Here is a 26,399-nt window from a genome sequence, read left to right on the forward strand (position 1 = left end):
TCTGAACCTCTTATCCTTGACTTTGCCTTTGCTTCCCTTCCATTTTGTAGCAAAGAGTGATTTAAAGAACCCCCGGTGCATGGGATGAGATACAAGCTAGTCTGAGTGAATAGTGTGAATAATACTGTAACATGAGGCATTCAGCCTTTTTTTTCAGAAAGAAATCCCACACTGGACACATACAATTTAAATAAAAATAAAAAAAACATTTCAACAGAGCCCAACCTTAAACAACTGGACATTTACATCAAACATAGCAATATGTTAATATAATGTCTTTATCAAATAAATGTGTGGGAAATTCGTATACATGAAAATATGAATTGTCCTGCCACTTATGCTATTCAAAATTGAAATCTACATTTCAACAAATTATTTTCAACAATTTGATCATAATTAAAAGTTAAATTGTAGTATATATTATTATTGGAATCACATGTATGATGCAGTTTTTGAAAGTTAGTGCTACAGCTACAGTTGCATGCCATATGATTTGATGCTGTGTTGTGAAGTGATATTTTGTTTCCATACATTTATTCATTCATCCCTATCATCCATTTTTTTTCCTGAATTGTCTTGTCATTAATTATTTTCATTGCATCGTGAATTTAACATCACTTTGATGAATGTGCATCTAATTTACGTCTAGTGATTGATCTTTGAGCTAACCTTAACATTAACATTGCCTGGGTAATACAGTACATTAAATTGCTCTTATTCCAGTGTGATTAGGCTGTGATTACTACAGTAATTACAATTTTAATCTGCACGGTTTTGAGCTAGTTAATGTAAAGTGCTACCTTTAACATATCATGCTTGATTATAATCCTTTCTTTACTATTTGCTTCCACTAATGTAGAAAACTGCAGAGAAACTCAAAGCGGAAGAGCAGAAAAAAATGGCCGAGATGCAGGCTGAGTTAGACAAACAAAAGCAGTTAGCTGCGGCTCACGCAAAGGCCATTGCCAAAGCTGAGAAAGAGGCTCAAGAGCTGAAGCTCAGAATGCAGGAAGAAGTAAGCAAGAGAGAGGTTGCTGCTGTGGATGCAGAAAAGCAAAAGCACAACATCCAGCTGGAACTGCAGGAGCTCAAAAACCTCTCCGAGCAGCAGATCAAGAACAAAAGTCAACAGGTGGATGAGGCTCTTTACAGCAGGACCAAGATTGAGGAGGAAATCCACATCATCAGGATCCAACTTGAGACGACGTTAAAACAAAAGTCTACCGCCGAATCTGAGCTCCAGGAACTTCGTAACAGAGCAGCTGAAGCTGAGAGACTCCGAAAGGCCGCCCAGGAAGAAGCTGAGAAGCTCCACAAACAAGTCAATGAAGAGACCCAGAAAAAGCGCATGGCAGAGGAAGAACTAAAACGCAAATCCCAGGCAGAGAAAGAAGCTGCTAAGCAAAAGCAGAAAGCTCTGGAAGACCTTGAAAACCTCAAGATGCAGGCCGAGGAGGCTGAAAGGCAAGTGAAGCAAGCGGAGTTAGAAAAGGAGAGGCAAATCAAGGTTGCCCAAGTGGCAGCCCAGAAGAGTGCCGCGGCTGAGCTCCAGAGCAAACACATGTCCTTTGCAGAAAAGACCTCGAAGTTGGAAGAATCCCTCAAACAAGAGCACGGCGCTGTCCTTCAGCTGCAACAAGAAGCAGAACATCTCAAGAAACAACAGGAGGATGCTATAAAAGCCAGAGAAGAGGCAGAAAAAGAGCTTGAGAAATGGAGGCAAAAAGCTAATGAGGCCCTCCGTCTTAGACTCCAGGCCGAGGAAGAAGCCCACAAAAAGAGCCTTGCTCAAGAAGAAGCTGAGAAACAAAAGGAGGAGGCTGAGCGTGAGGCTAAAAAGAGAGCCAAGGCTGAAGACTCCGCTCTGAAGCAAAAAGATATGGCCGAGAAAGAACTTGAGCGGCAAAGAAAGGTAGCTGAGAGCACGGCTCAGCAGAAACTCACCGCCGAACAGGAACTGATTCGACTTAGGGCAGACTTTGACAACGCAGAACAGCAGAGATCCCTCCTTGAAGATGAACTTTACCGCCTGAAGAATGAAGTCATTGCAGCGCAACAACAACGGAAACAGCTGGAGGATGAACTGGCCAAAGTGAGGAGTGAAATGGATATACTCGTTCAGCTTAAGTCCAAGGCAGAAAAGGAGACCATGTCCAACACGGAGAAGAGCAAACAACTTCTTGAGGCTGAAGCTGCCAGGATGAGGGACGTGGCTGAGGAAGCAAGCAAGCTTCGAGCCATCGCAGAGGAGGCCAAGCATCAGAGGCAAGTTGCTGAGGAAGAGGCAGCTCGCCAGAGAGCAGAGGCTGAGAGGATTCTCAAAGAGAAGCTGGCTGCAATCAGCGAAGCCACTCGTTTAAAAACAGAGGCTGAAATTGCATTGAAAGAGAAGGAGGCTGAAAACGAAAGACTCCGCCGGCAAGCTGAGGACGATGCTTACCAGAGAAAAGCTCTTGAAGATCAGGCCAACCAACATAAGCTAGAGATTGATGAAAAGATCCTCCTACTCAAAAAATCATCTGAGGCGGAAATGGAAAGACAAAAGGCAATAGTGGATGACACACTGAAACAGAGGCGAGTTGTTGAAGAAGAAATCCGAATTCTTAAGCTCAACTTTGAAAAGGCTTCATCTGGAAAACTTGATCTGGAGCTAGAACTGAACAAACTGAAAAACATTGCAGAGGAAACTCAACAAAGCAAACTGAGGGCAGAGGAGGAGGCAGAAAAACAACGAAAGCTTGCCCTCGAGGAGCAGAAGAAGAGGAGGGAAGCAGAGGACAAGGTTAAGAAGATCACTGCTGCAGAGGAAGAGGCGGCCAGACAGCGCAAGGTCGCCCAAGAAGAGCTCGATCGTCTGAAGAAGAAAGCAGAAGAGGCCCGAAAGCAGAAAGAAGAGGCTGACGTCGAAGCTGAAAAACAGATCGTTGCAGCACAACAAGCAGCCCTGAAATGCAGTACCGCTGAGCAGCAAGTCCAAAGTGTCCTCGCCCAACAGAAGGAAGATAGCATCACGCAGAAGAAGCTTAAGGAAGAGTACGAGAAAGCCAAGAAGCTTGCCAAAGAGGCAGAGGCTGCTAAGGAGAAGGCAGAGAGGGAGGCAGCTCTCCTTCGTCAACAAGCAGAGGAAGCAGAACGGCAAAGGGCAGCTGCCGAGCAAGAAGCTGCAATCCAAGCCAAAGCTCAGGAGGATGCCGTAAGGTTGCGGAAGGATGCTGAGTTTGAAGCTGCTAAACGAGCACAAGCAGAAAATTCAGCCCTCAAGCAGAAGGAACAGGCCGATGCCGACATGGCGAAGCACAAAAAACTGGCAGAGCAAACACTGAAACAGAAGTTCCAAGTGGAGCAAGAGCTCACAAAGGTCAAACTGAAGCTTGAGGATACCGATAAACAGAAATCTCTCCTGGATGAAGAGCTGCAGCGCTTGAAGGACGAGGTTGATGATGCTGTCAAACAAAGGGGCCAGGTGGAGGAGGAGCTGTTCAAAGTCAAGGTTCAGATGGAGGAGCTACTCAAGCTGAAAATCAGAATTGAGGAAGAAAATCAACGCCTCATCAAGAAAGACAAAGACAACACACAGAAATTCCTCGCCGAGGAGGCTGAAAATATGAAAAGGCTCGCAGAGGACGCTGCTAGACTTAGTGTAGAATCCCAAGAGGCTGCACGCTTGAGACAGATTGCAGAAGACGACCTCAATCATCAACGAGCTCTTGCAGATAAAATGCTTAAAGAGAAAATGCAGGCCATACAAGAGGCATCTAGGCTTAAAGCAGAAGCAGAAATGCTCCAAAGACAGAAGGACTTGGCTCAGGAGCAGGCACAAAAGCTGCTGGAGGATAAACAAGTAATGCAACGGCGTCTGGAAGAGGAAACTGAGGAATACCAGAAGTCACTTGAAGCAGAGAGGAAAAGGCAATTGGAGATCATAGCCGAATCCGAAAAACTCAAACTTCAGGTTTCGCAGCTCAGTGAAGCCCAGGCCAAAGCTGAAGAGGAGGCAAAAAAATTCAAGAAACAAGCTGATAACATTGCTGCCCGTCTTCATGAGACTGAAATAGCCACCAAAGAAAAAATGACTGTAGTGGAAAAACTGGAATACGAGAGACTCAGTACCAGCAAAGAGGCTAGCGATTTACGCAACGCAATCGCAGACCTTGAGAAGGAGAAGTCTAGACTGAAAAAGGAGGCTGCAGAACTTCAAAATAAGTCTAAAGAGGTATTGTGTCAAAAATGGCATAACAGAGCAGCTTATGTCATTGTTAACTCTATCTTAAAACTAACACAATACTTTCTTTAAATTTCCTCTATTCTTTTCTTCGACTAAACTAACCATGAAACCAGATCTGTGATTTAAAATATGATTTTATGTTTGTGATTACAGTGCACTGTGCTTATGCAGATCACACCCTGAATGACCCCTCATATCCTGGAATGTTTCTTCATTTTGAAACATGCTTCATATTTCTTTCCATTTCAACACTCAGTTGCAACTCAGCTCCAAAATAAATCGCATCATTTGAAGTCAGATTGAAATTATTAAAATTATATTTCATTAGCAATTTAGCCAAAATGTTCATCTTTAGTGCAATTAGAGAGATAGCCTTGCATTACAATACATGCACCCACAGATTTACTAGAACCCCTAAATCATGAATGTTGGCTGTATTTGCAGGATCCAAAAAACCTTCAAACTCACCCATTAGTGGCTAAGAAAAAGACATTCTACCAACAATCACTCTCCTATTTGTAACAATCCCCAGTATTCATTGTTAATGCTGTATTAAGACATGCAGACACCTCCACCAAACAGGCTTCCACCTCACCAGATATATTTATTCTTATTTGTCAGGCATGCAAAACTCTGGGCCCTATTTTAACGATCTGAAACGCAAGTATCAAACGTGAAACGCAAGTAGCTTTGTGGGCGGATCTCGGCCGCTGTTGCTATTATGCCGGCGGGATAAATGACTCTTGCGCCCGACGCAAATCTAAAATGGGTTGGTCTGAAGTAGCTAGGTGTGGTTTGGGCGTAACGTGCAATAAACCAATCAGAGCGTCATCTCACATTCCATTTAAGAGCAGGCGCGCTTGTTCCATGGCGGATTGCTATTATAACGGGGGATTTGCCTGGCACATGCTAGCGGGAGTTGTCCGAGATGCGGCAAAGTAATAAATGCCTGTCTTGGCCGGGTTGCGATGTTGCTGCGGCCTCTCGGGCACATCTCCTCAAGTCTGGAGAGGATTGCTGCAGCCATGGAGCGTGGGCCTCCAAACACACCACCTGCACCTGTTGTGCCCCTTCCTCCTCCCCCCACTCCATCTCCGTCCACCTGCTCCATCAGGAGCGCATCGCCACTCCCGGACCAGAATCCGCCGGAGTGTCCAATCCCACCGTAGTTCAACATCACGTCTCCTTAAGTCCTCTAATATTTCCTCATTTATGTCATCAACACATCCATGATTCATGGAAATGTTGTGTAAAACACAACAAGCCACAAAGAATGCTGCGACTTTTTGAGGACTGTACTGTAAAGTGCCTCCTGATCTATCCAAACACCTGAAGCGCATTTTCAGTAATATTTTTCTTTGTAATTATGTATGGTTTGCAAAAATGGGAACTGCATGCGTTCATGGAGATGAGAGAAGCAAAGTGTGTTGTGCACACACTACATTATGGCCAAGCATGCGCCCCTAAAATAGCATCTGAATAACGCGCTACTGACTTTAGACTAGCGCCACTGACTTTAGACTAGCGCCACTGACTTTAGACTAGGTTTTTCCTGGTCAGCGGCGGAATTGTTTTCTGAAACTGCAAAATAGCATCAGGGAACGTTTGCGCCTGAAAACGCCTCCTCTTTTCGCCGAACCGCCCCCGTGAGCACAAATACATTCCCTAATTTACCGATGTGCGTCTGTGGAGGGAAAAGTCCGCTGTGCGTCGGGTGCAAAATAGGAATCATACATGCGTCGGTGTACAAAGGCAATTACGCTGAGTGCAAGATAGGGCCCTCTGTCTCCATCATCCACAGGCTAAAACATTTTCCAGAGGATGTGTACGTCACCATACCTATCAATACCTATCTGACATGACAATGACATGCACAAGTGTACATCAATTGACACAAAAGGCATGCAACAGACTTTACTTCCTTGTTGACAAGTGTATGTTGCCTTTATCCACAACCCCCAACACCCTAGTGGAAGAGGAGATAATTGCTATAGTATATACCATGCACTAAAATTGAGAGCATTGTTGGTATGATCATCTTCTATTAGACTAAATGGGTAAAGTTGAAAACAGTGGATTGTTTCTTTAATGTTTAATTATTTGAAAAGGTACCACTATGCAGATCTGAGGGTATTATCCCTCTTAAACTTAAGCATTGCATTATGTGTTTTCCTCAATTATGCCCCTTGCCATTTTAAATAATAAACACATTAGATCTGTTGTAACACCTTAGACTGTAACTAATACATCAAAATACAATTACTATTATCCAATAATTAGCACCAACTTCTTATGCAACAAAATTGCTCCACTGTTGCAACACCTTAAATAACACAACAAACAAGTGACAGCCAGCAAAATAGCATTATGGTAAACAGCAGTTACCAATTTATTGACAGTTTGTAAAAGCTTTCATATTTATATTAAAACTGTAGACTTTGTCGAATCTAGATCATCATAATCCAGATGTTAGAGATATTTATTAACACATTTTTAACACTTCTATGCAGAGTACTATGGTGCACCTGAGCGCTCAATGCACTGCAAAATGAAGAAACCTAGACAGCAAGCAAATTAAGAAAATACTTTACCAATTTAACAACACATGCACTGCGTTTAGAAGAGAAAACACAACCAAATATGGAAACAGACTGCAATTACAGAAAAAAAGACGAGACTAAAGTGTTTTGCATAAAATAAAAGCTAAGATAAAATCTCTCTTCATTTTCGTCTACAGTCGTCTCTACTTTTCCATCATGAGATAGAATATTCAGCTGTTACTAGGGTTGGGTACCGAGACCCGGTGCTAATACGGCACCGACCGGTGCCTTAACGACCGTTATGTACCGGACCGAACAGCAACGCGGATTTCGGTGCCACTTAAATGCCTGCGCTTCTCTCTGATGCTCCTAAACGGACGTTAGAGGCAACCGAAACATCGCTGCAGGGGACGCTAGTTAACACTATACTTGGCAGCAGGTAACGTTAGCCTACCGTTAGCTAGCAGCTGGATTAAACACGGTTACAATGCTGACAGCTAAACGGTGTAAAAGTTTGTCTGTATTTCATTGTATAGAATGGTGGTTGTTTTTGTCGTTTAACAGGAATTTACTGGTGAAATAAGGAAAAGGCTCGATATTTATATAACTTTATATAATTTATTTTTATATAACTATTTGACTGAAATGGTTATCAGAAATCTCAGAAATAATTTATTATTTAAAAAAAGACTAAAATGTTTTGACTAAAACTTGACTAAGATACCTTGAGTTCTCTTTTGACTAAAACTAGACTAAAATGACGAGACTTTTAGTCGACTAAAACTTGACTAAAACTTGACTAAAACTTGATTAACAAAAAAAAGATATGTGAATAATAAATATGACTAAAACTAACAAGGATATTTGGCACAAGACTAAGACTAAATTAAAAATAGGTGACAAAATTAACACTAGCTTTCCATTTAAATAATCTGACAATATACACACAATTATTTGTGAAACATGCTATGGTATCTGGGTAAAGTTACCTTCAGAATTTTTTTTAATGAATTGCAAATTGTTTAATGGTTAAAAACAAAGCAAAATAAGTTGCATTTATTTGCTTAATTTGCAGTGTGTTGTGCATTTAGGGCCACTGTAAATTACCCTATTTTTTACACAAATATTTAGGATCCTTTTTAATTCTATTTCTGTCCAGTGGGACCTCTTGATAAGCAACATATTACTCATTACAAATAGAAATGTATTATTTTGAACTCACTTATATTTACTTAGTTTTTTAGATGTAGTACATTATATAAGGTAACACAATCCACTCCAAGTAGCAATACATTTCTTGGAGCATGGTTATTTGAATTATCATGGTTGTTCTGGACTTTATAATGTCTGCGAAAATACAAAGAATGACATCAATACGACAACTTATTATCCCGAATCTGGAAACGAGGATCCTAGAGAATGAGTACATTTATTAAACAAAATACTGCACAGTCAATTTTGTAATCTTTCTCTAAAAATGTAGAAAAACACTTCATATAACTTCAATTAGGAATTATTGTTATCTCCATAAGCAGAGTGCATTGTACAAATGGTATCCATTACACATTAAATAAACAAAATAAACAATTTGGATGAACAAAATATCTATATATGTGCCTCACTTACAAACATATTGTAACTTGTTTTCTATATTTTTTTCTCTCAGATGGCTGATGCACAGCAGAAACAAATCGAACATGAGAAGACAGTACTCCAGCAGACATTCCTGACAGAAAAGGAGATGCTTTTGAAGAAGGAGAAGCTAATTGAAGATGAGAAAAAGAAGCTAGAGAGTCAGTTTGATGAGGAAGTCAAAAAGGCCAAAGCTCTCAAAGATGAACAGGAACGCCAGAGACAACAGATGGAGGAGGAGAAGAAGAAACTCTACGCTACTATGGATGCGGCCCTCAATAAACAAAAAGAGGCTGAGAAAGAAATGCTTAACAAACAAAAAGAAATGCAGGAACTGGAGAAGAAGAGACTCGACCAGGAAAGGTTACTCGCAGAAGAGAACCAGAAATTGCGCGACAAGCTGCAGCAGCTTGAGGAAGCACAAAAAGAAGTCCCTGACAAAGAGCAAATCCATGTTACAATGGTTGAGACAACAAAGAAGGTTTACAATGGTCAAACTGCCGGTGATACCGTAGACAGTGCGGAGAAGAGACCAGATCCCTTGGCTTTTGATGGCATCCGTGATAAGGTACCTGCAAGCAGACTTCATGATGTGGGCCTTTTATCCAAGAAGGAGTTTGACAAGCTAAAAAAAGGCAAAACCACTGTTCAAGAGCTTGGGGAGACTGAAAAACTGAAACCAATTCTTAAAGGAAAGAACTGCATTGCTGGTGTTTTGACACCATCTAATCAAAAAATGTCAATCTATGAAGCATCAAAAGAAAAGAAGATTACTCCAGGCACAGCCATAATCCTTCTTGAAGCCCAAGCAGCCACAGGTTACATTGTAGACCCAATTAAGAACCAGAAACTTTCTGTTAATGAGGCTGTCAAGGACGGCTTGATTGGCCCTGAATTGCACAACAAAATGCTTTCAGCAGAGAGGGCAGTTGTTGGCTACAAAGATCCATACACTGGTGGGAGGACCTCTGTCTTTGAAGCTATGAAGAAGGGTCTGATAGAACGTGATCATGCCATCAGAGTCCTTGAGGCTCAGCTTGCAACTGGTGGCATTGTCGACCCAATCAATAGTCACCGTGTACCCAATGAAACAGCCTACAAAGAGGGACTATATGATGTTGAAATGAACAAGATTATGGAAAAACCTTCAGATGACACAAAGGGATACTTTGACCCCAGCACTCAGGAACCTTTGACATATTCTGAGCTGATGGCGAGATGTACCAGTGACCCTGAAACCGGTCTGCTTCTCCTGCCAATCACAGACAAAGCTGCTCAGTGCTCAAGTATATACACAGAGGAGGAGACCAAGGATGTGTTCAGCAAAACTACTGTGTCTGTGCCATTTGGACGATTCAAGGGAAAGACTGTCACCATTTGGGAAATAATCAATTCTGAGTACTTCACTGAGGACCAAAAGAAGGACCTTCTCCGTCAATACAAGACAGGCAAAATCACAATCGAAAAAATCATTAAGATTGTGATTACTGTGGCAGAGGAAAAAGAAAAGAAGAATGAGATTACCTTTGATGGTCTGAGAGCACCTGTCCCTGCCACAGAACTCCTGGAATCCAAAATCATTGATAAAGACATATACAACAAATTGCACAAGGGCAATAAGACAGTCAAAGAGGTGTCTGAAATAGAGCCTGTCCACAAAGCACTGAAGGGAACAAACTGCATTGCAGGTGTGGTTATCAATTCATCCAAGGAGACAATGTCCTTCTATCAAGCTATGAAGAAAGACATGATGAGAGCGGGGCCTGCTTTGAATATGCTGGAAGCCCAAGCAGGAACAGGCTATGTGGTTGACCCTGTTCATAATCAGAAGTACACTGTTGATGAAGCTGTCAAGGCAGGTGTTGTGGGTCCTGAGCTGCATGAAAAACTGCTGTCTGCAGAGCGAGCTGTTACAGGTTACAAAGATCCTTACACTGGAAAGACTGTATCTCTGTTCCAGGCAATGAAAAAAGATCTCATACCTAGAGAACAAGGAATCCGACTGCTTGATGCCCAAATGACCACCGGCGGCATCATTGATCCAGTAAATAGCTATCACATTCCTCATGATGTGGCCTGCAAGAGAAACTATTTTGATGATGAAATCAAACAGATTCTTAACAGTCCCACTGATGAAACTAAATGCTTCTTAGACCCCAACACAAAAGAAAATGTCACATACGCACAGCTTTTTAAGAGATGCGTCACTGACAAGAAAACTGGTCTCCAGCTTCTGCCTCTTTCTGACGAAGCAATCAATGCAAAAGAGGAGCCAACATACAATGATGCCCAGACAAAGGAGGCTATGACTCAGGCAACTGTGGAACTTGACTCTGGACCATTTAAGGGCAGGAAGATGACCATCTGGGAAATCATCAACTCTGAATATCTCACTGAAGAACAACGGCTTGACCTGCTCAGACAGTTTAGGTCAGGAAAGATTACAATTGAAAAGATAATCAAGATTGTCATCACATTTGTAAATGAGAAAGAGGCTAAGAAACAAGAACAGTCCAGCTTCAAGGGACTCAGAGCTCCTGTCCCAGCAGGCTCTCTGTATGATTCCAAAATCATTGACAAACCAACCTTTGACCTACTTCAACAAGGCAAAACAACACCTAGAGAAGTCAGTCAGAATCCAAATGTCAATAAATACCTCCAGGGCTCTGATAGCATTGCTGGCATCTACCTGGAGCCAACTAAAGAGAAAATCAGCATTTATCAGGCTATGAAGAAAAAACTCCTCAGACACAACACAGGTCTTTCACTTCTTGAGGCCCAGGCTGCCACTGGGTTCCTTGTAGATCCAGTGAGGAACCAGTGCCTGACAGTAGATGAGGCAGTGAAGTCAGGTCTTGTTGGTCCAGAGCTACATGAAAAACTTCTCTCTGCAGAAAAAGCTGTTACTGGCTATAAAGATCCATTCACGGGCAACAAAATCTCCCTCTTTGAAGCAGTGCAAAAAGATCTCATCCTGAAAGAGCATGCCATGCCTCTGATAGAGGCACAGATGGTTAGTGGAGGAATCATTGACCCTGTAAACAGCCACCGTGTCCCAACTGATGTTGCATATCAGAAGAACATTTTGAGTAAAGAAATTGCCAAGACCCTGTCTGAACCATCTGATGATAACAAGGCTTTCTCAGACCCAGAAACCGATGTTAATGTTACCTACAGACAGCTTAAAGACAAGTGCCAAAAAGATCCAGAGACAGGCCTATATATCCTTCCGATCTCCAAACCTCAGTCTCCAACTGTTGTGGAAAAGACATACCTTTACACAGAGGAACAAACACAAAGTGACCTGACCAGCACACAGATTGACATTCCAATCGAGGGGCTTGCTGATAAACCACTGAACCTTTGGGAAATCATGAACTCAAATTTGCTTCCCGAGCAAGAGAGGCAGAAGCTCATGGATGAATATCGCTCTGGTAAAATCACGAAAGAGCGGATGATCATCATTATTATTGAGATCATGGAGCAGAGAGAGATCATTAGAAATGATAGTCCACTGTCATATAAGACTATAAGGAGAAGGATAACTATTGAGGAGCTCTACAGTGCCCGCATAATTGACCTAGAGACATACAACCTCCTTAAACAGGGCAAGAGGAACATCCGTGACATAATGGAGATTACCAGTGTGAAACAGTATCTCTATGGCACAGGCTGTGTTGCTGGGGTCACAACAGACTCAAGCTCCAAGATAAGCATATACCAAGCAATGAAGAGAGGATTTATTAAACCTGAACTAGCCCTCAGCCTCCTAGAAGCACAAGCTGCTACAGGATTCATTGTCGATCCAGTTAAAAATGAAACCCTGACGGTTGACGAAGCTGTTCGTAAGGGTGTTGTCGGCCCTGAGATCCATGATAAACTTCTGTCAGCTGAAAGAGCAGTCACAGGATACAAAGATCCATACAGTGGGAAAACCATATCTCTTTTCCAGGCCATGAAAAAGGATCTTGTTCCAGAGGATTATGCTCTGAAAATGTTAGAGGCACAAACTGCCACCGGTGGTATTATTGACCCTGAATTCCAGTTCCACCTGCCAGCCGACATTGCCATGCAAAGAGGTTACATCAACAAGGAAACCAACGAGAGGCTGACTGACAAAGTTAAAGGATTTACTGACCCTGTCACCAACGAGGACCTGTCATATGCACAGCTGCTCAAGAGATGCAAGTTAGACGGTGGGTTGCGCCTACTCTCCCTGGGAGACAAGAGGCTGATGTTCAAAGGTCTGAGGAAAGAGATCACAATGGAGGAGCTGATCCGCTCACAAATTATTGACCAGCAGACTGTCACTGAACTGAATGAAGGTCTTATTTCAATGGAGGAGGTTAGCAAGAAACTATCAAGGTACCTTGAGGGCACAAGTTGTATTGCTGGTGTATTCTTAGAGTCCACAAAGGAGCGTCTATCAATTTACCAGGCCATGAAGAAGAACATGATTAGGCCAGGCACAGCATTTGAACTCCTTGAGGCACAGGCATCCACAGGATATGTCATTGATCCCATCAAAAACCTCAAACTGACTGTCAATGAAGCAGTGAGAATGGGAATTGTAGGACCTGAATTCAAAGACAAGCTCCTCTCTGCAGAACGTGCAGTGACAGGATATAGAGATCCTTATTCAGGCAAGACAATCTCCCTGTTCCAGGCCATGAAAAAGGGGCTCATCTTGAAAGATCATGGTATCCGTCTCCTGGAAGCCCAGATTGCCACTGGTGGAATCATTGACCCAGAGGAAAGTCACCGCCTGCCAGTTGAGGTGGCCTACAAACGTGGCTTCTTTGATGAGGAAATGAATGAGATCTTGACAGATCCATCTGATGACACTAAAGGCTTCTTTGATCCCAACACTGAGGAAAACCTAACCTATCTCCAGCTCATGGAGAGATGCATCACCGATCCTGACACTGGCCTGGTGCTCCTGCTACTGAAAGAAAAGAAGCGGGAAAGTAAGACCTCCTCCAAATCCTCAGTTCGTAAACGCAGAGTTGTCATTGTAGACCCTGAGAGTGGCAAAGAAATGACTGTGTATGAGGCCTACAGAAAGGGACTCATTGACCACCAAACATACCTGGAGCTTGCTGAGCAGGAGTGTGAATGGGAAGAGATCACAATAACCTCCTCTGATGGTACTGTCAAATCTGTTATCATTGACAGGAGGTCAGGGAGACAGTATGATGTTCATGACGCTCTTTCACGTGGCCTCATTGACCAGACTGCCCTTGATACGTACCGATCTGGAAACCTATCCATCACAGAATTTGCTGACATGCTTTCTGGAAGCATGGGAGGCTTCCGCTCACGCTCATCCTCCTTTGGTTCCACCACTGGCTCCACCTACTCCTCTCCCATGAGCCCCATACCCACCATTAAACCACCTGCAGTCATATGGAATGACCCAGCAGAGGAGACTGGCCCCATAGCTGGAATATTGGACATAGACACACTGGAGAAGGTGTCTATCACTGAGGCCATACACAGAAACCTGGTAGACAACATCACTGGCCAAAGATTGTTGGAGGCCCAAGCCTGCACAGGAGGAATAATTGACCCCACAACTGGAGAGAGATTCACAGTCATTGAGGCTACAGAAAAAGGCCTTGTGGATAAAACCGTGGTTGATCGCCTCAGCCTGGCTCAAAAAGCATTCAATGGATTTGAAGACCCAAGAACTAAAGTAAAGATGTCCGCATCCCAGGCGCTAAAGAAAGGCTGGTTGTATTATGAGGCTGGGCAGCGTTTCCTTGAGGTCCAATATTTGACTGGTGGACTTATTGAGCCTGATGTCGAGAGCAGAGTGTCACTAGATGAATCTATCAAGAAGGGCACAATCGATGCCCGCACTGCCCAGAAACTGAGAGACGTCGGTTCTTATTCTAAATACATAACATGTCCTAAAACCAAACTCAAAATCTCCTATAAAGATGTCATGGACAAAAGCATGGTCGAGGAAGGATCTGGCCTAAGGCTTCTGGAGGCCTCCTCACAATCCAGCAAAGGCCTCTACAGTCCCTACAATGTCAGTAACCCTGGATCTGCCTATGGCTCCCGGACTGGCTCAAGGACCGGATCCCGAACAGGCTCCAGGAGAGGCAGCATTGATGCTGGCTCTGGCTTCAGCATGAACTTCTCATCCTCCTCCTTCACATCCTCTTCAACTGGCTACAGCCGCAGATTCTGATTAGCTAGTTCTGTTCCTAACAAAAGCCCAAGTGTCTAAGAACCAACAGTAATAGTGCACTTTACAGTTGCATTTCTCAAAGGAAAAATAGTTACAGTAACAGAGAAAATATAATTTATTCATTCTGCCCTGCATGTGGTAACATCAAGAATTGCCTAGGCTATTGATTTTTTTCCCCTATATAACAGGTGTCTAAACATGTGCCTCATATATGGAGACATAACCAAGGATTGCTAGATATTACATTATTTTCCTTACTACTAATTACCGAGTCCGATTATATTTTTCAAAGCAAAGCATGACATTTCTGCTGTTTTTTTAAGTGACTTTATAGTTTTCATTTTACACAAAGTTGTACACTTGTGCTTTCTGAAACTAATATATACTGTATGTATGTCAAAGAGATATTTTTTCAATATTCCTTTGAAATTCAAGGATAGTTGTCTATTTTTTATCTTTTTTCGACAGTACTTAATGAGATATCTACTGTATGTCAACTTAGTTGTAACGTTTTTAACAGATTCTAAAATACATAGATGCCTTCACATTTCTGAAAATTTGTATAGAGTATGGACAGATTTTGTTATGTTTGTATGTTAAATGTTGCCTGGGTAACTATATAACACCCAATAAGAATACACCTGTTAGACACTACAAAATGAGACACTACAGGAATACAACACTGAGATGTGCCAGAATTAAAATTACGCAGACCATTCTGAAACCAGTTTCACATCTGTCATTATTTTGTACTTAATGCCCATTTATATTTAGTGGACTTTTACTTCCTTTGGGTTTACCATTGTTTTACACACTCCCAAGTTGTAGATTCTTTATATTCACCATCATTCAAGTGTTCCTGGTTAATCCCAAGATGATGTCAGAGTTGATCCTGCTCACCCATACGGAACTGCGTCCTGTTATTTTGGTTCTTGTAAGTTGAAATAAGTTTTTTCTATTTTGTTTTGCTGTCTGTTTTCTTCAGTTGACATTGGTCACATCTCAGGGCTTGGATTATGCCATTTTGCCCTACCCCACACACTACCATGATGATATCACTAGTAAACTATTTCTATAAAAAAAAAAAAATCTAATTTCTGCTGATTGACAGTTTTTATGTTTTTTTGCAGCAGCCCCTCAGAATCCAACATATCAGCAAAGATACTCAGATGGCCGGAGCATACGATCCCCTCAACTTGGATGGATTTGTGAGTCCATGTCATCCTCACGTAGTTTTACAGGTACAGTGTATAACTGTTTTTAAAAACATCATGTCATGATCATTTCATTTGCACAAACATTAAGCTACTTTCCATCATGCATTTGCAGGTTTTATTTAAGTTGTATTTTTTTCTCGCTGCATGGTTTGGTTTATTTTGATTTTAATGCATAGTTATTTTTCTTTTATTTCTAGATCTACCATTGAGTATTTCCTTTCTTCCATTGCACATCACATTTGAAGAAAGCTGAGGCTGAGTCAACCTGACACCATCTTGGGATACCTTTCTTGGAACACTCTTCATTCATTACTTTTTTTCATATATTTATTACTTGAACCCTAATAGTGTTGTAATGTTTTAGAGAACACTCCCCAATCATACACACGTCTGCATTTGTATTCTTCCATTTAAATTGGCGTTAACTGTGGTGGTAGAGCAGCACATCTTCCTTTAGCTGCTCTTAAAAGTCCTCTCAGTATATTTTTGTATTATCTCTCAGTAAATTCAGTCCTACCAAAGTGCTAAAACGATACATTTGGATAAGATATATTTGACACAGCACCACATTGCATGAATGTATGTATTATATCAAATTAATTCATTTCAGTTGACATTTTGCCACATTTTCTTTTGCAAACTGAAAAAGAGCCTAACGATTTATTTTGCTTTATTTTTCCGCAGAAAGTATTTCTGTTATGTATCTCTAATGTGTTTTACCTCTGTAAATGTTTTTATTTTGTTTTCATCAAGTTTTTGATATATAATGAATTTGCCTTGCATGTTTCACTAACTTTACAAACAAGTTTTTTTGGGGGGGGAAATGGTGATGTAAAATATAGACAACTGCAGATGTCACTGATTTTAAGTTTAAGAATATATCAGTTCACAAACTAACTGGTTTGTTTTGCTTATGGGGCAGATTTTGCTTTGATGTGGTGAGTGGATTCTGTTGTATGTTCTGAACATTAACGCTATTTTGTAAATAAATATGCTCTGAAAAGGCCCTATTGTCATTCATACATCAATACACATACATCTGAAGCAAATTTAAGAGTGGAATGTTTTTTAGTGCTGCTTTCTTAAATTAAATAGGAACACTAATGACAATGAAAATAAGGCACTTCACATAATGCCTATTTTCCATCTCTCCATGTTAAAGCACAATGGAAGAACAGTTGTAGAGCTTGTTCTATATTTTAATATATGAGAAATATAGAAATATAAGTAATAGCTGAATGTCTTGCACATAGTGTATATGAAGGGTGATACCATTATTTTACAATGTTTACCTTCTTTACCACTGCCTCTGTTGCTATTGATTAAATAGGTTTAATCATGCTTTGTGGTATTAATCTTCCCTCTGGAAAAAATCAGTAGTTGGCCACATGAGGGCAGTGTTATTCTGACGTACACTCACCCCCAAGAAAGCAAGTTAATCAGGTGAAACACAGCTACTTAGTCCAACACCTGCTCTACAAGTGATAATGTTATGAACCCACTGAGGTCTATGCCTGCTCTTATGATTCAGTATTTGTTGATCAATGAGGGTGTGGCTAGGTATTTGAAGGCTGATGATTATAGAATACTATCTACTTAATACATGTTTTAGGTCCCCTTAAAAAATGGCCTGATGAGGGTGTAAAATACCCTGAATCACTATTTAAATCATTAGAAATCTCCTCTCCATTGAACATTACTTGTATGCTTGTGAATTGACACCCTGTTCCTTCGTACCAGAGATGCATATTTTTGCTCTTTGTGCCAACATTAGCCACTAGGTTTAATGGAGGAGCCTGCCAACAGAAGAAACGGGGCATTCACCTCCCAGAATTCTTCACTCAGCTCCCTTGACTACTCTGATCTGACCCTTTCCCTCCCAGCTCTCCCCGCAGAGGCTGTAAACAGGGAGGTAAGACCACAGAGAAGAGAGGTTACAAACACATCACCATATCCTGCAGTAATGAACTGTTGTTTAAACACTCTCAGCTCAAGCATCTGGAAATGCTAAATACAAGTCGGAAAAACACAAGAACAGATCTCTTTTTTTTTTTCTTCTTCTTCTTCCAATGGTCTATTGCAGGATCAAGGAAGTTCTTTGTTTGAATCACCAACACCTACATCACAGGATCAGAGATATGGGTATGCTAAAGTTTAAGATTATCATTCATTCTTCTTGACTTAACTTGTGTATTTAAGTAAGTGCTAAATAAATAATAAAATTTAAATACTCAACCTTAAAGAAATATTAAGAGCAGTTTTGGATTATGACCAATGTAAGCACTAAACGTTCATCACACATGTAGATATTTTTGAATTGAACTTATTTTACATTTGAAGCAAATACTGTAATCCAAGTGAGACCTGTCTGATTGAAAGTGGCCACCAACGGTCAGATTAAAAGGAAACACGCAGCCTGTGACGGCAGTTGAATCAATTGTATCAGCTTTGTAGACCGGTGTGCCAGCAACACAAAGACAGAGCTATGAATTGTGAAGTGAGCACACAGTGTAAAACATCTAATTGAAACATACTGAAACAACAAAAACTAAGGTTTCAGCCCAGTGGCCAGAGAGAGAGAGAGAGAGAGCACATGCCTCCCTAATGAGATATTTGTCTATGCTCTGGTTATAGTGTCCTTTGATAAGAACAGTACTTATTGAAGGCTTTGTTTTACCTCTTCCTGCTGTTGTACATGTCATGACTTTGCTTTTGTGCCTGTTCCCACCATTATCTGCTTCCTGTCATCACAAGCATTCCAATTTCAACAGTATAGTAGGCATTTGTATTCAGAGTCCTACAGTTATTTCACAAATGCACCGTATCACTATGAATGCAATGCCAATAATATAACTCAGCGCTATGCTGCCCATAATATGACACAACTAACCAAAAATATATGGATACATTACAGCAAAACATATTACCGATTTATCTCTATACAAACAAATTAATAATACGGCAGTAATTAACATTTCACTGACTAAACGTTTAGGATATTGGATTGTAAAATATGATTCCTATAACTCTTTACACTTCACATTGCTCCTCTCTGTTTTAGGAGGGATGTGGAGGACTTGAGTCAATGGCAGTGTGAGTTCAGGGGTCAAATCATAGCACTGAGACAGTGGCTGAAGAGCATGGAGATGCGGCTGCCTCCTCCGGACCCCAGGGTTAGTTGGGTTTACTGTCTGTCTGCCTTCTGTTGTCTCTTTACCTTTTTCTGTTTCACTGTATCCCATGTTAAAGTTGTCATGTTAAAGTAGCATGTGTTTCATCAGATCCTCCACCTGAGGTGACATTACTTTTTTTTTTTTCCCACAGCAAATGTTTAAGTTACTGAATATTATAAGGCATCAGTCACTTCAGTCTAAAAACATCAGAATTAGAAAAACAGAAGCTTGTTTTTATCATATTTTCTTATTATATTGTATTTTTTCTTGTACAATGTGTAGTATACAAAGGCAGTTTTACACTGTGCATCCTGCCTATGTGAAAAGAAATCCATCTGTCATGTCACTGCTCTTTATCTCTCTCTCTCTCTCTCTCTCTCTCTCTCTCTCTCTCTCTCTCTGTCTCTCTGTCCTTCAACCACAGTTGTTCTGAAGGCTACAAAGACACTTGTGGGGCCCTATGTTCTCATCACACTGAGAAACAATGCAACAATATTGCATCTAGGCCTCTAAAGCAAAGCTAGTGGCTCTCTACTTTGGCACAGCCGTGCTTAAAGCTGAATGCTAACGTCAGCATGCTAACATGTTCCCACTTACAATGCTAGCATGCTGATGCTAAGCAGGTGTTATGTTTACTATGTTCACCATCTTAGTTTTGCGTGTTAGCATGCTAATATAAATATATATCAAGTAAAGTGTTAGAAAAATCAAATATTGACTTGAAAATGGTGCTAGAAAAGTGTATCATGTGCAGAACATAAATGCCTACAACATTTCATGGCAATATAGTTGAAAGACATTGCACTCGAAAACTGCAAATGTCAACCTCATGGTAGCGCTATTTGATAAGTCAGGGGATCAATAAAATCAGTGTTCTACATCCTCTGGGGACCATGGGGCAAGTCATCTACTAGTTGTTGAGATATTCCCTTCTGGGCCAAAGTGGTAGACTAACGAAAGACACTTGCTAGCATGGCTAAAAAAAGGATTACAATGGCCCATTGTGAGGTAAGACAGTGAACAAACAGACTGAAAATGCTCCACTTGAAGATGGTTTAAATCTTGCACAGTGAAAAGAACGTGCACTACCACATGTCGGTTCAACTATTGCGTGGGCAGTGAGGAACCTGAATGTGACTCCAAATGTAGTCAGTGAGTTGTGTTCAATGTCATTCATATAATCCACCGTTCCCATGGTGCAGGGCAAGCATGCGTAACAGAGATGCTTTAGAATCCATGTGCTGGGAGAAAAATGCTGTCTAATGCTTTATCTTACATATGATTTACTGTACCTGTGATGGAATTACTGCATTTATGAAAATGCGTATTAACCATAATCATTAGAATAGTTTTTTCTTCTAATGTTTTTCCTATGAAGTCTCTCTGTACCTATAGCATGTATGTATTGTATTAGCTACTGCAACATCCTACTTTCCCGGTGGAGATCAGTACAGATTGAGATCTTATGTCATTTTAACAGTAACTGGCACCTGTAAAGATTATCTGACATGTTCTGATAAAAGAGCAAATAGGAAAATTAACCAATGAGTCATGCTAGTGAGTATAAAAACACTGAAGTTAATTGAGCATTATGGAAAAGAGGAAAGGGATTGTGGAGTCCGACATACTCAGACGGATACTGAGGTGGTCCTCCTCCACTCCTGCCGAGAAACTTCTTTAGGCCACAGGGAGACAGAGGGGTTGGGGAATCAGGCTCCATTGTGCCTGGCCTGGACAGCCAGGCTAGAGAAGTGCTTGGCACTGGAGGCCCTCTGCACACATGAGCACACACGCTGAAAAGACATTAGACTCAGATGCGAGGAAGGGGCAAGGGGACAGAAAAAAAGAAAAGCAGGATCTTTATGGTAAGAGCACTCAGATCTGACTATGGAGGCATTTATTGAACACCAACTGTAGATTTTGCCATACAACCATTTATACCAATATTTGTACAGTGATTTGTCAGTCAAAGCTGCAGCCAGAATTTTTTTTTTTTTACCAGTTGGGTTAAAAATCTCTGGGCAATTTTGTGCTGAGTACTTTGATGAATGACAAGCATGAATAGCAAATACAACTTTGATCAAAATAGTATTTTGATTTATGCAAATTTGTGGTCACAGTAGGTCAGCTAACAAGCTAACCTTAGCACTAGCATTGCTAATGTCAACTACTTCATCTCCCCATGGCCCTTTTCCTATCAGTCTAATTAGTCATTAAACCTGTTGTGCTTACGTTCCTCCCATCATGTCTAACTCAACCAATCAGATTAATCTCCAAAGCAGCTCTGTCTGTGATACATGTTTGCGTTACTAAAACTCTGATTTTGCTGATTGGATATTGTTAATTTATACAATGGACCAATTCAGCCTTTAGATAAGAAACATTTCCATTGAGCTTAATTACGTGATGAAGCTCCGCAGTGCAGCGAGATGGTGAGGTAATAATTTATTTAAATATCCTTAGTGAAGGATGACTGCACCTTCTTCAATGAACTGTGAATCAATTACACAAAGGGATTGAAAGGGTTTGTTGTTTGTATTGTTATAGTAAAAATAGTTTTTGGCTGATTTAGTTTTATGGTCTATTGAAGTAGATGTGTTCCATAGTCCTGACTGAATGTCTGAGCCACTAATTGATTGTATGGTCAAAAAGGCCAATGAGACAAAATACGATCTGTTTGAACCCGAATGACCCCTTTGCAGGAACTTACTGACTACCATCTACCGTATTATTGAGAAAACATTCTTCAACGTAGGACGCTCTTAGTTAAAAAAAAAATTTCCCTGGGGACTGACGTGTGAGATGCACAGGCATGTCTTATCACGTCATGAAAGCCCAAACGCTTTGGAGAGCTGTAGTGTGACCCCCAATGAAAGTGTGTAAAGTAAGGGGGTGTATTTTTTTTTACCTCCGCAATGCCTTTATCATACTGCATCCGACCTTAGTCCTTTGTCATGGTAATGCTGTTAGTCTACTGCACTGCTGGTTTAAGTCTGGGCCTGAGGGACTCGTTAGTTAGCTGGATGAATGCGGGCAGCCCCCCCACATACAGACCTTCTACAATACACAGGAGAGAGACACACACACACACCTGCTCCTTAACACAAGGCATGCACTGGCACATCTTAAACTGTTTTTCCCATAAATACTGGGATACACCTTACGGACCACGAAAGCCTAAATATGAAAAGAGATTAGACCAAGAACTCAAAGAACAAATCATCAGTTCACTAATGATCAAATTTGTGGGTTTGCATAATTTGCTACAAAACGTTGAAGTTAGCTAATACAAACAAATGTTAAAATATACTACATCAGATCAGGATACTTAGATTACACTTGACATTTCATCTGATATCACAGTAGCTCTTCCACAAGGTCTATTCAGTAGCTGCTCTGAAGCTTTCAATCGTATCACACGATCTGCTTCCTCAGCAGATGGAGTTGCCCTTTAGGATTTATTTAACAAAGGACCAACTTACGGAAGATTGGGTGATACAATCGAAAGCTCCAAAAGAGCTCCAAAAGATTTTATTCAGCTATTTTTCTCAGACAAAGTCACATGAAATCACCTCGTCACTGTTTAATATTTGTAAGATAGAGATATTAAACAGACAGACGTAAAGGGTGACCAATAGCAATGATTTACTATAGCCACAACCAATTCACTACCCAACCCGTTCTCACTCCCAACTCGTAAAATACTGATCAGCGTCAGATACCGGCGAAAAAAATCACCCTTTAGCGTCTGTATGGAGCGCACCGGGCATAACAGCAGCTCGACTGCGGCGCTGTAAGATGACGTAGTATAAAGAGCGACAACGGTAGCGAGTAGTATGAAAGACCAAACATTTGTAAATGGAGGTTGGTTGGGGTGGTGGATGGGTCAAACAACACATGACTTTCACACAAAGGACCGGGTTTCATGTCTCGCACGTGTCCCGGGTGTCACCGAAACGTACATTTTGTAACGTCACCCACAAACTTTTCCTAACTCTTAGTGTCTCGTTCTTGTGCCGCATGTGAGTTTAACTTACGTCCTGAACCAGAGTGTCAAAAAGTGATGCTGACCCAGAGCGTCATGAAGTGACGCCAAGAGTCCCAAAACGAGCGTGTCAAAAGTCGACGCCAAGGGGCTAGCTGCTACAGGAGCTGCTCTTTGCGTCAGCAACAAACGCCAAAGGCACCTGACCAAGCGTTGCTTTTTGACGCGCTGGGAGTGAGAATGTGTTGCACTACCAGCTACGATGAGCCAAGTGGTATTGACACAAATGCAAACTTGACCAGAGACCGGCAGTATTGTGCGCATGAAATCCTTACACATCTGAGTAATAGGGAAATTAGGATGTCTTTTGATAGCAATTTTAACTTCCTTTTTACATTGTGTTAAAATAGTATGACAATGACAAGTCAAAATGACATCTCTTCGCTTTAGGTTAAGGTCAAAATATCTTTCTGCTTCCTTGCCCCCCTGCTAGTGAGGATCTTCTGGATAAAGGCTCTCTCTGTTGAGGTTTCTGCTGCATCCCAAATACGACTTGTATACACACGTTATAAACAGGCCCCAGGAAGAGGGGGGAGAGATCACAGCCTATTATCCTCTCCTCTCTGTTTCTGACAGCCAGCAAACACCATCCCTGCTCTCTGACGCTGTCATAACCTTAAAGGACAAAAAAAGTGGGGCTTGTTTTCGTTGCTGTGAATCACCTACAAGACAAATGAATAATGCCCAGATGGCGGTAAAGTAAACGCGTTTATTCTACAGAGTTGAGTTAAATGTTATATTCAGTTGAGTTTTCCTCTATCTTGGCCTGTCAAATTGATTTTCATCTTATAGCACTTTAGGTAATCTCTCCCATAAGAGATTCTTTAATTCACACACTTTATCAGGGTTAATGGCAATGTGGGGCCTCTTCCTTTATTGCCCCTGTTTTCCTGTGCTCAACGGAAAATGTGGACTCATGGCTGTAAATCCTCTCTTCCTGGGAGCCGTTGAATCGAATGCAGAGCTGATGATGAGTTGAGCTCTTCTATCCCAAAGTGGCTAAATCTTGTCTCACACATGGCTGTGATTTCCAGCATCCAGGCAGCCCAGCAGGGTCCAGGCAACCCAGTGGGGAAGCCCTTCAGCCTTTCATCCACTTTTCTTGGAAGCAACCTCTGTTGGTGATAAATGACAGTGTGCATGCTGAATGGTGCTTCTGGTTTGACCCTTAAAAGGGACCCCCTCTTTTTTCATTTCTCATGAAGAAGGCTAATTACCATGTTCTGTAGAGGAGCCATTCAATTTGAAGGCAGCAGAGGTTGAGATAGCAGAGGAGGGGGAAAACAAGCCTGTAAAATTCATCAATTTCCATCCAAGATCAAATGTAGGCTCCCGTTGGACGCTAATTTGGAATTACATTAATTTTGGAAACTCACTTTATTCCATCTCCCAACCGTTGTCTACTCCATTAACGCACGTATTTTGGAAGGATGAGGGCTGCTGACGGAAAGATTAGCTTTTTTTCTTGCAGCCAGTAGCAGCTTATTGCATCAGCGTGCCAGCTGCTCTTTAACCACATCAGCTCGTCTTTTTAAGAACTGTGTGCAAGGCTCTATGTGCACCTACCATGAAATGGAGAGGAGAGATTTTTGGCAAAATCATTTAATTAGTACAGAGGGGACTGGAGGATGCTGAAAGCTGGGATCAGGTGTCATGGTTTGACAACAATGTCCTCCTGGAAAAAGTAGTGCCTCATCACTGCCAGCTCCTTTCAGACAAAGAAAGGGGGGTCGGAGAATGTGGGCCTTACTTGCTCATTAAACAGCTAAAGACATTAGCTCTCCAAGTGACCCAAAGAAACAGCTATGTTTGTGTGTGTGCATTTTATTTTATTTTATTTTTTTTACAGTTTACCAGTCTGAGCTGTTTCTTTTCAGCTAACAGGGTTCATCATGTATGCCTGAATTGTTTTTTGTACTACTGTACATCTCCAAGGTTGTGAGATACAGGATATCTTTTGTAGCATAATCAAGGGGAGACTGGGAACTCTTACATCAGCACTATAGTACTCAGGGCTTAATAACTTGACCCCACAGGTGTCATTCTATTTAATTCACCCTCTCTCTCTCTCTCGACCACAGTGACAGGCATTTTCAGTTTTCGTTTTTCTTCTTTTTTATCGGTATTTGCATGAATTAAGGCTGGAGGAGGGTGGGGGTAAAAAATGGGACAGTAATGTAAGGAGCAGAGGATAGCTCTGAAAACCTGAATCAGCTTCAAAGCAACATTAATAGCCTATTTTCACCAGCAGCAGTATCCTTAGTGCCAATTCATTGAGGTTTTGAATGTTATTGAATGAACAGGGACACTAAAATTATACTGTTTTAAAATAGGTAATATTGATTGATTTTTTTTAATTATTAGTTGGGCGCTTTGTGTGACAACTGGTAGAAAATGTTCTCAACACCCACATGTAATTATTAAAATCTTAACTTTGACTAATCATAGCTAAGCCTCATCACATCCACATTCAACTGACTAAGAAAAAGTGCCTTGTTTTATGATTGTTTTGTAACAATAGCAGCATGTTTGTAGGGTAGGCATTATGATCCAGACTGAAATATCTAAATAACTATTGGATGGGTTGTCATACAAACTTTGTTCATACATTTGTGGTCCCCAGAGGATCAACCACTTTGCTCAGACTGATATCATGAAGTGGCGTATGTATGACATGCCAATTCGTATATGCCATTATTGGCGTGTTATCAAGACGCATACTCGTTTTTAGCGTGTTTATCAAAGCCGTTTGGCCTCCATTGACTTACATTACCTTGCGATTGCATGTGAATTGATGCCGTAGCAAGTAGTGTGAAAGGGTGACTTTTACCCAGGAGAGCAGGGATCAAGTCCTGCGTGTGACTTTGTGTCCTGCGTGTGAGTTTTCCTTTCAATGTTTGTTGTTTTCCTAAACCCAACCAGTTCTTCTTTTCCTAAACCCAACCCGCGTGTGACGTTTCCTAAACCCAACCCCGTTCTTCTTTTCCGAAACCCAACCCGCGTGTGACGTTTCCTAAACCCAACCCCGTTCTTCTTTTCCTAATACCAACCAGTTCTCCTTTTCCTAAACCCAACCCACGTGTGACGTTCCTAAACCCAACCGTAGCTTCGTGATAACACGTGGCCTCGCGATAACACGCCACGTGGCTTTAGAAAGTGCTACGTGGACGTTTCCTAAACCCAACCCCTTTTTTTTTTTCAATTTTTTTTTCCCCCCCCCCCCCTTAACCCCCCCCCCTTTTTTTTTAAACAAAAATTTTTTTTTTTAACCCCCCCCCCCCCCCAACTTTTTTTTTTATTTCTCCCCCCCCCCCCCCCTCTAATACCAACCAGTTCTTCTTTTCCTAAACCCAACCCGCGTGTGACGT

The 26,399-nt window shown here is 41.4% G+C and overlaps 2 protein-coding genes across 23 annotated transcripts in view; both read left to right on the top strand.

Annotated features, from left to right (window-relative positions):
- LOC120562569 (plectin-like) overlaps positions 1 to 16,818 on the top strand; it is a 175,450-nt gene extending 158,632 nt beyond the window's left edge. For 19 of the 20 annotated variants that reach the window (XM_039806326.1, XM_039806327.1, XM_039806330.1 and 16 more), the window contains 4 exons: positions 860 to 4,213; positions 8,432 to 15,530; positions 15,727 to 15,837; positions 16,011 to 16,818. In XM_039806326.1, the coding sequence (XP_039662260.1) occupies positions 860 to 4,213; positions 8,432 to 14,596 (9,519 nt within the window). In that variant the 3' untranslated portion in view covers positions 14,597 to 15,530; positions 15,727 to 15,837; positions 16,011 to 16,818. The remainder of the gene's footprint in view (positions 1 to 859; positions 4,214 to 8,431; positions 15,531 to 15,726; positions 15,838 to 16,010) is intronic. The other variant, XM_039806325.1, reaches the window with a different exon arrangement.
- Positions 16,819 to 17,577: 759 nt separating this feature from the next.
- The window catches only part of macf1b (microtubule actin crosslinking factor 1b), a 40,581-nt gene continuing 31,759 nt past the window's right edge, over positions 17,578 to 26,399 (top strand). Inside the window, exons 1-3 of one of the 3 annotated variants that reach the window (XM_039806345.1) lie at positions 17,578 to 17,725; positions 17,897 to 17,955; positions 18,875 to 18,986. In XM_039806345.1, coding sequence (XP_039662279.1) covers positions 17,600 to 17,725; positions 17,897 to 17,955; positions 18,875 to 18,986 — 297 coding nt within the window. In that variant the 5' untranslated portion in view covers positions 17,578 to 17,599. Of the gene's footprint in view, positions 17,726 to 17,896; positions 17,956 to 18,874; positions 18,987 to 26,399 lie in introns of those variants that run through there. The other 2 variants (XM_039806344.1, XM_039806340.1) reach the window with 2 other exon arrangements.

The sequence above is a fragment of the Perca fluviatilis genome, chromosome 7 (assembly GCF_010015445.1).
Source record: "Perca fluviatilis chromosome 7, GENO_Pfluv_1.0, whole genome shotgun sequence".
Lineage (NCBI taxonomy): Eukaryota > Metazoa > Chordata > Actinopteri > Perciformes > Percidae > Perca > Perca fluviatilis.